The following is a 16295-nucleotide window of genomic DNA, read 5'->3' on the forward strand; positions in this document are numbered from 1 at the left end:
CGTCTTCCTTTTGCCAAATCTGATTCTAGAAGCAAAGCTCCTTTAGAATGCATTCATGGTGATGTTATGGGACCAACTAGAACTCCTTCCTTCTCTGGTTTTCGCTACATGCTAATTCTTGTTGATGATTTTTCAAGATTTACATGGGTCTATTTCATAAAACAGAAGTCAGAAGTTCTCTCCAAGTTTCAGGAGTTCAAGGAGACTGTGGAGGGTGTTCTTGGTTTGAAAATTAAATGCTTGCGTACAGATAATGGTGGGGAGTTTACTTCCGAAAGCTTCTTCAAATTTTGTCAACAATTTGGCATAAGAAGGCAATTATCATGTGCTGAAACTCCGCAGCAAAACGGAGTTGCTGAACGGAAGATTAGACACTTGACGGAGACATGTAGAAGCTGGTTACATGCTAAAAACTTGCCGAAAGCCTTGTGGGCAGAAAGTATGATGTGTGCAGTCCATGTGATTAATCGGTTGCCCCTCAGTCCGAATAATATGAAAACTCCATATGAGTTGATGTTTGGTGATAAGCCTAGTGTAAAACACTTCAAAGTGTTTGGCTCAATTTGTTATGTTCATGTGCCTGACTCTAAGAGAGGGAAGCTAGATTCGAAGGCGAAAAAATGTATTTTTGTGGGATATGATGAAAGGAAAAAAGGTTGGAGATGTATGGATCCTGAGACGCACAATTGTGTTGTGTCAAGGGATGTGATCTTTGATGAAATCTCTTCTTTTTATGGCCAGAAAAATGAATCAGCCGACGACAACACTCAAGAACCTATTGTAATTGAGTTGCCTTCGTCTTCCAATCCTCCTAGTGTTCATGATACTTCACATGTTGGTGAGCAAGGTGAAAGGGGGAGTGTTAGTCCACAAAATGTTGAAATGATGGAGGATGTGAGATCTCTAGAGCAAGAAGAAGTTGAACAAAATCAGAGGCCAAAAAGAACCATCACCAAACCGGCAAGGTTTCGAGATGAAAACTTTACAAGTACTTATTCTTGTTTTTTTGCAGGTCCAATTGATGAAGCAGAACCTTCTCATTATGAAGAAGCCAAAGATGTCAAAGAATGGAGGACAGCCATGGATGAAGAAATGCATGCCCTTATGAAGAATGAGACATGGGATTTGGTGCCGCAACCTGAAAATGTGCATCTTATTACATGTAAGTGGGTTTACAGATTGAAGAGAAGAGCTGATGGAAGCATAGACAGATTTAAGGCCAGGCTAGTTGCTCGTGGTTTCTCTCAAAGCTATGGAGATGATTATGAAGAGACTTTCAGTCCCGTAGCAAAAATGACATCTGTTCGTGTGGTGATCTCATTGGCGGCGTGTCAAGGATGGAAGTTGTGGCAACTTGACGTTAAAAACGCATTTTTATATGGAGATCTTGACAAAGATATTTATATGCAGCAACCAGCCGGATATGTATCCCAAACCAATCCAGGTTATGTGTGCAAACTGAAGAAAGCCCTTTATGGGTTGAAACAAGCGCCACGTGCTTGGTATGGAAAAATAGCTGAGTCCTTGCAGTTTTGTGGCTATCGTGCTTCGGATTCAGATTCAAGCTTATTTGTTAAGAAACATGGGAATCTGCATATGGTTGTTCTCTTGTACGTGGATGATATGATAGTTACTGGAAGTGATGAAAATGAGATTGCAAAGCTTCAAGCGGAACTATCTACTCGATTTGATATGAAGAACTTGGGTGAGTTAAGTCATTTTCTTGGCTTAGAAGTGCAAAACATGGCAAATGGAATTTTTATGTCACAACAAGGATATGCTCAGAAGCTTGTTGAAAGGTTTGGGCTCAAGTTGTCCAAGAAACGCTCTACTCCCCTTGACAAAGATAAGAAATTAAGGCGTAAGGAAGGATCACTTCTTCCAGATCCTAAAACCTATCGTGCTCTTGTTGGTAGTCTTCTTTACTTGACTATAACAAGGCCGGACATTGCATTTGATGTTGGGATTGTTAGTAGATACTTGCAGGAGCCTCGAAAGCCTCATTTAGAAGCTGCAATGGATATTCTGAAGTATGTAAACTCTACACTTGATTTTGGACTTCTTTACAAAACAGGTGCTGGCTTTGTGATGAATGGTTACACAGATGCTGATTTTGGAGGAGATATGGATGACAGAAGATCCACATCAGGTTATGTATTTTTGTGTGACTCTACAAGTGTTTCTTGGTGCAACAAGAAACAAGACTCAGTTTCACTCTCTACTACAGAAGCGGAGTATAAGGCTGCCTCACTCGCAGCTCAAGAATGTGTTTGGCTACGGAGACTCATCAAGGATGTTTATCAACCTTGTGGAAAATCAACTACTCTTTTTTGTGATAATCAGAGTGCTATCAAGCTTGCATCAAATCCTATTTTCCATGCTAGGACCAAGCATATTGAGATCGATCATCATTTCATTCGTGAAAAGGTTCTTGATGGAACCGTTAAGAATGAACATGTGAGCAGCAAGGAGAATGTTGCAGACATCTTTACTAAAGCTCTCTCAAGGGGACCATTTGAAGCTCTTCGTGTGAAGCTTGGACTCGTTTCCAAAACATCACTTTAAGGGGGAGTGTTAAACATTAAAGTTGCTGTTTTGGAGAATCTAAATAGCCATGTATTTTTGTCTTTTGTTTGTATGTGCTGGCAGTGTCTAGAATTATCTTTTTGGGTATTATTTATTAGGTCCAGCTTTATTGTCTCTGAGAGAAAAAAAGAGGAGTCTTTAGAAAGAAACAAAAAGACACTAGTTGTGCCTTTCCTCCTCCCTGTACCAGATCTTTTTTGTGTGTGCAGAAAATTGAAGTTGGAGTTTTTTATTCATCTTTTTAGCTTGTTCTTCTTTACATCTTTGTGTGTTGATCTTGGGCTAGTGTATTGTATTACACTATTGTTGTTGTTTACAATTGGTAGGTGGGATTTGAACAATATATGAGTCATCTTGTTCCAACAGAATCGAAGTAGCTAGCGTTTATTTCCATGGTATCGAAAAATATCTCCCACCCGATCCTCTTCATCTTCCTTGTTTCTTGTAATTTTTCGTGTTCTTCCGCACAAACTTGGATTCGAGCTGGTTACTGGTACACCGGCAGCGACTTTCCTTTACCGGAGGTAAACTCTGCCTTGTTCACACATCTTATTTGTTCTTTTGCCGATGTGAATTCCTCCACCTACCAACTCTCCATCCCTTCTGCTCATGAACAATACTTCTCGAGCTTCACCGATATTGTCAAGCGCAAAAACCCATCAATCACAACGCTCCTATCCATATGGGATGGAGAAGCAGCAGCAAGTCAGCTAATTTTGGGTCAGAGAGCAAACTTTTCAGTCTTGTCTAAAATGCTCGAAATTCCTTCGAGTAGAAAGTCTTTCATTGAGTCCTCCATCGAAGTGGCAAGACGTTATGGCTTCCAAGGTACAGACTTACTCTGGCCTTGGCCTAACACAGCCTCAGATATGATCAATATGGAAAAGCTACTGGACGAGTGGCGAGTTGCTGTGATTTCTGAGGCAAGAAACTCTGGTCTGCCACGATTAACATTGACAATGGCGGTTAGGTATATTCCCACTTTTGAATCGTTGATTTATCCGGTTGAATCTATGAAGAGGAATTTGGATTGGGCGCATGTTGTGGCGTATGACTACCATCTGCCTTTAAAGGAGAATGTTATTGGTGCTCATGCTGCTTTATATGATCCTTCGAGCTATGTTAACACCGACTATGGGATAAGGCAATGGTTAAACTACTCATTTCCGGCCAGCAAACTGGTTTTGGGTTTGCCTTACCATGGCTATGCGTGGACAATTGCAAACCCCAAAGACAATAATGGAATCGGGGCACCTGCATCTGGCTTTGCTGTGACAAAAGATGGATCAATGAGCTATAAGCTCATCAAGTGGTACACTCGAAGCTACGGAGGGCTCATAGCGTATAATGATACTTATGTCGTGAATTACTGCACGGTAGGATCGACTTGGATTAATTTCGATGATGTGGAAGCTATCAGATCCAAGATTGCTTATGTGAAAGCGAAGAAGCTACTCGGTACCAATGTGTTTCAAGTCAGCAATGATGATGAAAATTGGGCGCTTTCTCGGGCAGGTAGGCAATACTTATCCCACAAGCAATGTTAATTATCGATGAAGATAAGCCAAAGAGATTTCCTAAGATGCGTTCCAACATGTCATACAACTCGAGTTTATAGCATGCATGAACAAAGTTTATTTGTTACAACAGGCAATTTGCAGACATCTAATTGTTTTACTTCCAACTGCTTTAATGATTGACAGCTCAGGAGGAAGGAAATGATCACGGAAAGAAACCCCGGTTATTGCTTGTAATAGTGCTATCAGTTACTTCGGTCGTAATTCTCATAGCTTTCGTGGTGTGTTTCTGGCAGAGAGAACTATTGAAGACAAGAGGTTATATGCTCAACTGTGATGGTTTGTTTCTAATAGAAATTAAATGAAGAGATAGCGATCGACATTAACAGATTTGCATTTGAAATTTTTGTTCCTTCTGGTTTCAGGGATGATTGTTCTAGGCAGATCAAGGTCTACTAGTACATCAGCTGTTGACAGTGATGCTCCGAATCTGAAAGTATACCGCTTTTCCAGTCTCAAAGCGGCTACAAATAACTTCTCAAGTGAAAACAAACTTGGAGAGGGTGGATTTGGTCCCGTTTACAAGGTAACATTTGGTACATTTCTAAATATAATTTTATGCTGTGGAAACGGGGTTTAAAACTTGTGTAAAGGTCCCCTCTCCGACTGAACCGAAAGCATATGCAACATCTACACACAAAACAGGCAGAGTAGTTGTTTAATTATTCTTTTGCTAATCCTGTTTTTTTTTTTAGGGTAAGTTGCGGAGAGGTCAGGAAATAGCAGTGAAAAGGCTTTCGAAAACGTCTACTCAAGGACTTCAGGAATTCGAAAATGAGGTTAAACTTACCGCGAGACTACAACATGTGAATCTAGTTCCTGTTCTTGGATTTTGCACTGAGAAGGAAGAAAAAATGCTGATCTACGAGTACATGCCCAACAAAAGCTTGGACTTCTACCTTTTCGGTCTACAATTTTTCCTGCTTCTCGTTACATTTTAGAATGCATGCTAGAATAACAGTAATAACATTTAGGTCTAAGCTTATGGACGTGCAGATTACTTTTCAACAAAATTTGTTTCAATTCATTAGAACTTCATGTACCGATTCTTGAATTTGTCATCTTCGCAGATCCTACTGGACCGTATTTCTTGGATTGGAGAATTCGTGTGCACATCATCGAAGGCATTATTCAAGGACTCCTATATCTTCAAGAATACTCAAACTTCACAATCATTCACCGTGATTTAAAGGCTAGCAACATTTTGCTTGATGATGAGATGAATGCTAAGATTTCCGATTTTGGAATGGCCAAACTTTTCAAAAAAGATGAACTTGAAGCAAACACAAGGCGAATTGTTGGCACATAGTAAGTTAAACTGTCTCTCATCAGTTATTCACTCATGACAATATCCTTATACTTGTTAAATGTGCAATGCAGTGGCTACGTACCCCCTGAATATGTACGAAAAGGCATATACTCAATGAAGTACGATGTCTACAGCTTCGGAGTTCTACTTTTGCAAATGATTAGCGGACGGAAGAGTACACATTACTATGGTCCGAACGAAAGTATGCACCTCTTGGAATATGTAAGTTCGAGAAACTTTCTACGGTTCAAACTTCTGTCACGACCATAAACTATTACTTAAATATGAATTATTGAAATCATTAAAATTGTTTCAGGCATATGTATCATGGAAAAAGGACAAGGGACTGGAATTTATCGATCCGTCACTTGACGATTCTTCTTCTTCTTGTAAGTTATTGAGATGCTTGCAAGTGGCACTGCTCTGTGTCCAGGAAAATGCCGACGATAGGCCTACAATGCTGGAAGTTTATTCCATGCTCAAATCCGACACTCAAGCCGTTCCAACTCCTACAAAGACGGCTTTCTCAGTAAGAAATTACGACAATGTGGACAACATATGTACCCCGCAGCCAGGAAATTGTTCGGTTAATGATGCTCAGATCTCCGAACTGCAACCCCGATGAGAATGCAGGCTCGAGTGAAAATGCAGGCGCGAATGAGAAGCGTTTATGAGAAGAAGTGCACACAAGTTTCTAGCAATTTTGGATTCTTCGCCTCGAGGAAGACAATGGAAGTTTTAAAGGTTTAGTACTTTGTTAAATGACCAAGTATATGCCAATTGCCGATTGGTTTTATGGTGAAACCTCAACTCTCCTCGTCTACGTGATTATTTTATACAACAAAAACAAAACATTGGAGTAAAAAACTAGATTTCAGCCTGCATTGTTCCCAGACGAACACATGTGAACATGAAATTTACTTAAATCAACTTCTCAGATTTCATTCCAATCAGTAAGAGACGGAGTCCTCCTTTTTATATTTTAAAACAGATTAAAGTTTAAATGGCCGGCAGAATTTCTTGTGATATTGTTTTAATCTTAACTTATTATTTAAATTAACAATAAACTACTTCCTAGATTAATTATATAGCATAATTTTTAACGTTTTGCTTAATCCCTTTTATTTATATAGTTCGAATTTGATATGTTGTCCTTCATAATCTACTGTAACAAAAATGACAATCCACAACTTTTTGCATATTCTCTTGCTCTTATGTTCCTTGATGATCATAAACACCGGCTGCACGGCCGAGGTTCCACCGGCGGTGAAAGCGGCATATTATCCTTCGTTTTCGCCGGATTTCCCACCTTCAGCCATAAACACATCATTCTTCACCCACATTTTCTATGCTTTTCTTGTGCCAAATAATGTCACTTTCAAATTTGACTTGCCAAATTCTACGGCTTTGCTCCTCTCCAATTTCACCACCACTCTCCGCCACAAAACTCCGCCGGTGAAGACCCTTTTTTCCATCGGTGGCGCAGCAGACGGCGTGGTGCTGCCATTCGTGTTTGCTCGCTTGGCCTCAAAAGCTTCTTCTGTAAGACCCTTAATCATAATCACCAAGACCAAAACATGAACTACAACTTAGAGAGAAATATTCAATTTATGTATCTGAGAAACACAGCAAGAAGAACATACCTGCACTTGTAGCGGAACCCGAAGCCATAGCAGCAAACTTTCAGTGCACCTTCTCTTCTCTCGCAGGTTATCAAGAGCTCGACTTATAAATAGGATTAAGTCCAGAATATGAGCGTTACCCTGTGAGAAGAGAGGCCACTATATATATACATATAATCTTTACCATAACTGATTAGGATTCCCTATCAAAATCCATGTAGGAAACAAATTCTTGTCTCCTTGTTCTGATCTTCATGCTGTACAGAATCCCTCTTCATAAGGGATTAGCATTCCTTTTATTAACAAGACTTTTCTATCCAATTGAACACATATATCCGGTCCTAAAACTCCTCTATCTCATACTCACATTCTTACATTCTCCCACTTGAGTATGAGAACAGTTTTAAGTACTCAGCCAAGTCAATTATGTGCAGATAGAAGTGATCACTAATCTTGTTAATAAAATTTCAATCACAACCAGCTATCATACATCTCAAAATGCAGAACGCTTGTAACTGTATTACCACAATAAAGCAAACAGGTTTTCAAGAGTTACAGACATTCAATTTGTATGCTCAACGTTATGAACTTGATCAATATCAGCAATAAGCAAAATAATCTGCTCCCACTATTTCAAATCATTGTCAGCAAGATGTGAAACAAATCTTTGCTTCAAAACAATGCATGAATCAATCAACTCATCACTAAATGCTTTAAACGGACAAACCATTATAAAAGCAACAAATGAATTATATCAAACTTTATTTTGTTCGAAACAATAGATCATCATAACTGATCTCAATTCGATAAAATAAACAAAACAAACTAACAAACCTAATACTATCCAGCCATAAGATTTTAAATGTGAAATTTGAAACCTGTCTATATCACCACACCAGCTCTCTGAACTTCACAGCAGCGAATAAACAGTCATAATAAGACTAACGAATTACTCCCACTGATCAAAGGATTCAAGTATTCCCATCCGAGAGACATGCGTTTTAAATGCTCCAATCGGCAATGCTTTAGTCAAAGGATCCGCAATCATTTCATTTGTGCTTAAGTGCTCCACCTGAATTGCTCATTCTCTAACCTTTTCTCGGACCTTGAGGAATTTTACATCCATCAGTCTTGAAGCTGAAGTCCTCTTATTGTTCTTGCTAAAAAATACTGCAGAATTGTTATCACAATACATCATGACAGGCCTTTGCACAGAATTTACAACATTCAAATCTGTCACAAAGTTTTTCAACCATACAGCTTGTTTCATTCCTTCAAAACAAGCTATAAATTCTGCCTCCATTGTCGATGTTGCGATGATAGTCTGTTTTGCACTTTTCCAGGAGACTGCACCACCACTTAGCATAAAGATATAACCTCCAGTAGATTTCCTATCATCTACATCACCGGCTAAATCAGAATCAGTGTATCCAACTAACTCCAATAGCTCATTCCTGCCATAAACCAACATATAGTTCTTGGTTCTTTGCAAGTATCTCAAAACTTTCTTTGCTGCTACCCAATGTGTCTCTCCTGGATTTGCTTGAAACCTGCCCAACATTCCAACTATAAAAGCAATGTCCGGTCTTGTGCAAATAGTGGTATACATCAAACTTCCCACTAATGAAGCATAAGGCTTATTCTTCATTTTATCTATCTCCATAGGCGTCTTAGGACATTGAGCCTTTGAGAATCTGTCTCCCTTGTTTACTGGCACTTCACCATTACTGCAGCTTGACATATTGAACCTTATGAGTACCCTTTCTATGTATCCCTTTTGTGATAAACCGAGTAAATTTCTTGATCTATCTCGAACAATTTCAATACCAAGTACATAGTGTGCTTCACCAAGGTCCTTCATTTCAAAATTCTTACTGAGCATGGTCTTAGTGTCTTTGAGCAGCTTCATGTTAGAACTGGCAAGGAGAATGTCATCAACATATAACACTAAAAATATAAAACTAGTGCCTGAAAACTTAACATAGATGCAATCATCTAATTTGTTTTCCACAAAACCTTGTCCTGTAACTACTTGATCAAACTTTAAGAACCATTGTCTTGATGCCTGTTTAAGCCCGTAGATTGACTTGTTAAGTTTACAAACCATGTCTTCTTTCCCCTTTTCAACAAATCCAGGAGGCTGCTTCATGTAAATGTCTTCGGCCAGTTCACCATTAAGAAAGGCAGTTTTGACATCCATTTGATGCAGTTCCAGATTGTAATGAGCCACAAGTGCCATGATAACCCTCATAGAATCCTTGGAAGAGACCGGAGAAAAGGTGTCATTGTAATCCACCCCTTCCCTCTGAGTGAATCCTTTGGCAACTAACCTTGCCTTGTACCGTTCAATATTGCCGTGAGCATCTCTTTTGGTTTTATAAACCCATTTACACCCAATAGCCTTGAATTGAGGATTGGAATCCACTAATGTCCATACTGAGTTTTTTGACATCGACTCCAATTCCTCCTTCATTGCACTGTGCCACAATGATTGTTGAGGACTATTCATGGCCTGAGAATAAGTGAGAGGGTCATCTATATCACCAAAATCAAACTCATGCTCCTGCAAATAAACATAGTCATTTGACATTGTGGTTTTTCTGATTCTTGAAGATTGTCTCAATGGTAATGACGGATCATGGAGAACTTCAGTGCTCGGATTCATTGGTGCATCATCAGTTGGAGTTGGATCCCCTTGTTGCTGTGGTTGGGACCCAAGATCAATTTCCATTCTGTCAATATCTTCTGGACAGTCTAATTGTGCTTCCTCCAATGCAATCATGGAAGCAGGAGTGATCAACATTTCTTTGTAAGAATTACTGCAAAAGGACTTCTCATTTTGATCAATCTCTTCAAAAATGAACCTGCCCTGTGATAAGTCTGCAATATCTTGATCTTCAAAGAACCTAGCATTGTGAGTTTCATGAATCCTGGTGTGAGCTTGAGGACAATAAAACTTGAAGCCCTTAGATTTCTCTGAGTAGCCAATGAAATAGCATGATTTTGTCCTTGAGTCCAATTTCTTCTCATTTGGATTGTAAATTCTAGCCTCAGCTTTACATCCCCAAACATGGAAATGACTAAAACTGGGCTTCCTGCCATTCCAGATTTCAAAAGGTGTTGATGAAACAGCTTTGCTCGGAACTCTGTTCAGTATATAAGTTGCTGTCTTCAATGCTTCACCCCATAGGAATCCTGGTAACTTTGATCTTGTCATCATGCTTCTTACCATTCCAATCAGAGTTTGATTCCTCCTTTCTGAAACTCCGTTTTGCTGTGGTGTTCCTGGTGTAGTGTATTGCGCAACAATGCCTTGTTGTTCAAGATAGAGCGCAAACGGACCCTTGTGTTGTCCAGCCTCACTGTACCTGCCAAAGTACTCTCCTCCTCTATCCGATCTAACAATCTTAATGGTCTTGCCTAATTGTTTTTCTACCTCAGTTTTATAAACTTTAAAATAATCAAGGACAGATGATTTCTCACTGATTAAATAAGTGTAACAAAACCTTGAAAAATCATCAATAAAGTTGACAAAATAAGAATTACCGCAAATAGTTTTGGTTGGAAAAGGACCGCAGATGTCAGTGTGTATAATCTCTAGCAAATTCTGACTCCTTTTGGCATCTAACTTTCTAGAATTAGTCATCTTCCCTTTTGCACAATCAACACACTCAATTGCAGTAGCAAGATTTAATTCAGGGATCAACTGAGCTTTGGACAGTTTTAAAACTCTTTCTTTGGATATGTGGCCTAACCTCTTGTGCCAAAGGAGGAAAGAATCATCACTGCAGTTCATCCTCTTAGTGCTTATGTTTAAAACATGTTGATTTGGGGATTCCAAAGTACAATTCAGACACCACAGATTGTCACTCAAAAAAGCAGTTCCCAAAACACAATCTAGGTGGTTCTTTTCAAAAAATTTTAAACTTTCATCATCACCTAGAAAAGCAAAACCGTCTTTGACAATTCTTGAAGCAGAGATCAGATTTCTCCTCATTTTAGGCACATAAAGCACATCCTTTAGTTTTAGTGTAAAACCAGAAGACAATTTTAAACACACCATACCTATAGCTTCTACCGCAACTTTAGTACCTTCTCCCACAAAGACATTATAATTTTTAAAACCAGTTTGTTTTGATTTCACAAAACCCTCCAAAGAATTTGAAATGTGAACTGAGCAACCGGTGTCAAACCACCAAGAATTCACAGGGATTTCAATCAAATTAGACTCAACACAGACATTGACATTTTCTACACCCTTACTTTTAAGATAGTCCTGAAAAACTTGACAATCTTTTCTCAAGTGTCCTTTAGTTTTGCAGAAAAAACATCTTAGTTTGGCAATATTTTTAGTTTTGACCATAAGATTGTTAGATCCTTTAATAGAGTCCTTTACTTTGATAGATGCATTAGACTTAAAAGAGGTTACCTTGGGATTGTTGTTCTTACCAGAGTGTCCAGAGAATGATTTGAATGATTTCTTCCCCTTGTCTGGTTGCACAAAATGCACCGTTTCAGTTTCTTTCCCTCTTTCTTGCTTCTGTCTAGCCTCTTCTTGAACGCACTGTGCTATTAGCTCATCAACATCCCAGTTCTTGTCTTGAGTGTTGTAAGACACCTTTAACTGACTATATTTGTTTGGAAGAGCTTGAAGGATCATAAAAACTAACTGTTTTTCACCAATATTAACATCTAAAGAATTTAATTTCTCAGCTGCATTAGTCATTTTCAAGATATGGTCTCTGATTGACCCTATGCCCTCAATCTTGTATGTGGTCAGCATTGCCATATAGTGACTGATTTCTGCCTTCTGAGATTCTTTGAACTTTCTTTCAATTGCTTGCAAATAATCAATAGCTAGTTCATGCTTCTTGATTCCACCGCGAACAGTATCAGTCATGGCACTTTCAAGTATAGAAAGTGCCACTTTGTTTGCTCTGACCCATCTCTCTGCATCAGCTTTCTCAGCCCTTGTACTTTGATCAGTCAGAATCGGCTTGGGAGTTTCAAGGGCTATGTCAAAGTCATTGAGTGTCAATAAGAGCCCAATCTCACGTCTCCATTTCTTGTAGTTGCTTCCCCCTGTGAGAACAGGAATGTTTGCCAAGTTCATAGTCCGAAACGATATTGCAGATGATGAACCTGCAATGAAATCACAATTTGAACTTATTAGTTCCTGATTTCATCTCAACATCACCGTGCACATCATGACTATAATCACAGACCCATATATATAGTCTTAATCAACAATCTGTTGATAAGCATACATAGAGTGGAATGATTAAGCAAGAACTTGAAAAACGATCTGCTGATATCTGCCATATATCCTTAGACACCAAATGGTTTAATGGTGTCTCATACATTTAAAAGGCATTTTGAAAGTGATCAAAGAAAGCACCGAATGGTTAATAATGTCTGTATCTCTAATTTAAAAGATCAAAATACATCTGCATATGACTTACATTTGCAGTCGATGAACTGGGAAAGTAAACACATTCATCTTTACATTTCACCAAAAGATTCAAAGCAATTAACAACATACCTTTTAATCTTTATAACTCAAATTCACGAATCGGGCAGCGGAAGCGATTTAGAATTTGAAAATAGAAGATTTTAGTTTTGGAAAGGAAAAACCCAGATCGATGTTTATAGAAGAAAGCATTGCTTTCTTCAATTCTGGAAAACCTTCACTCGATAATGACTTAAGGGTTCCTTTGACGGTTCATTATCACCAACGCTTCTTTTATTTCCTCCAGAACCAGACTTCGATTCTTCATAAGAGTAAAAAAAAAAAAAATTTTTATTTTTTTTTATTTTTTATAGTAACATACAAAATTTCTTCTTTACAGATTGAATTCATGTTGATAAGTCTTGTGGCTCTGATACCACATGTAAGACCCTTAATCATAATCACCAAGACCAAAACATGAACTACAACTTAGAGAGAAATATTCAATTTATGTATCTGAGAAACACAGCAAGAAGAACATACCTGCACTTGTAGCGGAACCCGAAGCCATAGCAGCAAACTTTCAGTGCACCTTCTCTTCTCTCGCAGGTTATCAAGAGCTCGACTTATAAATAGGTTAAGTCCAGAATATAAGCGTTACCCTGTGAGAAGAGAGGCCACTATATATATACATATAATCTTTACCATAACTGATTAGGATTCCCTATCAAAATCCATGTAGGAAACAAATTCTTGTCTCCTTGTTCTGATCTTCATGCTGTACAGAATCCCTCTTCATAAGGGATTAGCATTCCTTTTATTAACAAGACTTTTCTATCCAATTGAACACATATGGTCCTAAAACTCCTCTATCTCATACTCACATTCTTACATCTTCACGTTCACAATTCATACAATCTGCCATAGAGGTTGCACGTAAGTTTGGGTTGATGGACTAGACCTTGATTGGGAGTTCCCTCAAAGCCCAAAAGAAATGAAGGATTTGAGCCACTTGCTAAAAGAATGGCACCACGAGCTCAAGAAGGAGTCCAAATCCACGGCCCGCCCTCCGCTACTCCTCACCGCCGCCGTTTACTTCTCGGCCGACTTCTTCTTGGACGCCGTCCTCCGATCGTACCAGGCGTCGTCACTAAAAAAGTACTTGGACTGGATCAATCCAATGTGCTACGACTACAACGGGGCTTGGAGCAACACCACAGGGCCCAATGCAGCATTGTGGAACCCGAATAGTAACGTAAACTCAATATATGGGCTTAAGTCATGGATCAAGGCCGGGATACCCCGGCAAAATTGGTTATGGGCCTGGCCCTCTACGGCCGGTCGTGGGAGCTCTAAAATCTGAAAACTCACAGCTTTGGAGCCATTGCTATTGGGCCAGGCCCAGGAGCAGGGATGTTGTTTTACCACCAAGTCGAGACGCTACTAAACCAATCGGGCGCAACTGTAGTGTATGACATGGACACTGTATTCGTGTATTTGTACAACGGGTCCACGTGGGTTTCGTATGATGATGCCTTCACCACGGCCGCTAAGATAGGGTTTGCTCAGGCCCTTGGGCTTCGTGGATACTTCTTTTGGGCCCTCAGTTTTGATAGCGACTGGAAGATTTCGGCCCAAGGTAAACTAACCCACTTTTCCATGATAATTTGAAATCCTAACTTTGCATTAATCTTAATTTAGTTTCCAAATCAAATTCTTAACGATGAATGTTTTAAAACTGCAGCTTCAAAGTCATGGATTCTTGACGAATGAGAAGATAAAAGGATCGAATTCCCTACCGGAAACTCGCAGCTGTTTTGTGTTTAATATATAAAGCATCAATTCATCGAGTGATTAGCGAGTGTTTAGATTATTGAAGTGAATCTTAATTATTTTATTTATAGTATGAATCTAAGTAGATTGGAGATTTGTTATTTTACTTGATCAAGAGCCACATTCAATTTATATTTTGAAAAATGTTCATCTCAATCGATCCACGTAATCGCAACATGAACTAGGAGGGCAGTATGTGCACCTCCTAACACCCAAGTTCAAATTCCCCTTCCCGTACATTATAGTTTCAAATATCACAAATTACATAATACAAGCACAACGTTTGGACCAATCGGCCAGTGAAAAACAGACCTCCCCAAAACAAATTGCAACCTCATTATTGTATAATTAGACTCTTGCAAAATTTCCTCATCACAAAACTGTAGCATTTCTCATCTCTCCAAACCACCTCCCAAATGAAATTTGAAACGAAAACAAAACCCCTCAAGCACAAATGGTTTGGTGGTAGAACCGATTGGCGGAATTCTTGACAAGCCCTGCAAATAGACCAAACTGAACGAAGTCAATTATAATTGTAGAACTAAAACATTCTTCTTGGAAAATAAGGGATGCAATTTAAGTTAATTAAGATATTAACCCCCAATGAAAAGGAATAGAAAGAATTAGGAGGAGAGAGTTCTTTTACCTTCTTAGAGTAACCAGTGTATTCTAACAAAAGGGAATGTAAGGATGCCGGAATTAGTTTTGCTTGTCTCTCACCCATTCAACAAAGTTATCAAAAATCACCGACCATGCTTTATGTTGCCAAGCATAAAACAACATCTTCCTCAGAGGTCCCGGTGGTTTCGAGGCTAACGCGTTGGGTGACTGGCTGAAGGCATGTGGGTTGCAAGCCAGTGTTTTCACCCTCACTGGTAGGGCCCACACCAGTTTGTGGGCTAAAAACGAACCAATATTTGGCTTTCTTCTGAGTTTAGGTTATAGGCCATATTTTAAACTTGCGTTGGGTTGGATTATTTTTTTTTGTTTTGGGGGGGGGGGGTGGGGAATAGAAGAGGAAAAGGCAGTGCTGAAGCTCACCACAATATTATTTGCTGATAAACACTAAACTTTTAGATTTACGTGGTAAATAGATTAAATTAAACTTATTTAATAATTAATAATGTGATAATGATCATAATTACTTTAGGATTTACTGATACGTGATGTTTTAATTTAACTATTATCATATGTAAGGTTTTTTTTCACAAAAAATGCATTATTAATCTAGCATGTCAAATGTGAAATGACTTCAAATTTGTTTCACGTAACTTACTCCCTAATTTAAATATAAAAATCAAAGCTCTAAACGAGATTATACATCCTATTCCCCCTTTTTTGTGGGTTTCTTAATGACTATCAATTTGAAAGGAAAAAAAATGGTAAATTACATTTTACCTCCTCAAGTTTGAAGTCAATAACAACTTCTTACAATATCTTTAAAACATTTCAATCTCATACATTCACTACTATTTCATTTTAATTTCATACAACCATTACAATTTTTGTCAATCATTCTGTTATCTGCTTACATGGCCATAGGGGACCCTACAAAATTAGTGCCACGTGGATAAAAACAAATAAAACAATTTTTAATTATAAAATGCACACCCTCTCCACCGTCTCACTTGCTTCTTGCAAGAACCTAGATCCGCCCATAGTTGCCACAACGCTCAGTCTCTCTCACTCTCACCCAGTACCTTCTCAGACTTCCGCACACTCCCTAAATTATGAAAGTATCTTCCTTTTCCCCCTCATCCTTCTTCCCCCTCTCTCTCCTCTTCTTCTCTATCCAAACATCCATAACTCTCTCTCCCATCTTCAACTTCAACCCACATATGTTCATGCAAATCCCAAAAAAATTTCGAAAACAATTGGCATAAATTTCAGAAAGTTGAAAAAATATGAATCCGAAGGGA

General features: G+C 38.7%; 1 protein-coding gene, 1 long non-coding RNA gene and 1 pseudogene across 3 annotated transcripts in view; 2 read left to right on the forward strand and 1 right to left on the reverse strand.

The window, feature by feature from the left end:
* Positions 1-2910: 2910 nt before the first annotated feature.
* The window catches only part of LOC126606023 (cysteine-rich receptor-like protein kinase 19), a 28233-nt gene continuing 14848 nt past the window's right edge, over positions 2911-16295 (forward strand). Inside the window, exons 1-7 of one of the 2 annotated variants that reach the window (XM_050273486.1) lie at positions 2911-4101; positions 4290-4421; positions 4529-4689; positions 4859-5069; positions 5234-5471; positions 5544-5694; positions 5789-6248. In XM_050273486.1, coding sequence (XP_050129443.1) covers positions 2979-4101; positions 4290-4421; positions 4529-4689; positions 4859-5069; positions 5234-5471; positions 5544-5694; positions 5789-6097 — 2325 coding nt within the window. In that variant the 5' untranslated portion in view covers positions 2911-2978 and the 3' untranslated portion in view covers positions 6098-6248. Of the gene's footprint in view, positions 4102-4289; positions 4422-4528; positions 4690-4858; positions 5070-5233; positions 5472-5543; positions 5695-5788; positions 6249-16295 lie in introns of those variants that run through there. The other variant, XM_050273485.1, reaches the window with a different exon arrangement.
* Positions 6661-14399, forward strand: LOC126606030 (nod factor hydrolase protein 1-like; annotated as a pseudogene).
* Positions 14616-15128, reverse strand: LOC126606035 (uncharacterized). The gene is made up of 2 exons (XR_007617096.1): positions 15023-15128; positions 14616-14873 (listed from the first exon to the last, which is right to left on the reverse strand). It is a non-coding gene; the product is annotated as an uncharacterized LOC126606035 (long non-coding RNA).

This window comes from Malus sylvestris, chromosome 15 (genome assembly GCF_916048215.2).
Source record: "Malus sylvestris chromosome 15, drMalSylv7.2, whole genome shotgun sequence".
In the NCBI taxonomy this organism is placed as follows: Eukaryota; Viridiplantae; Streptophyta; class Magnoliopsida; order Rosales; family Rosaceae; genus Malus; species Malus sylvestris.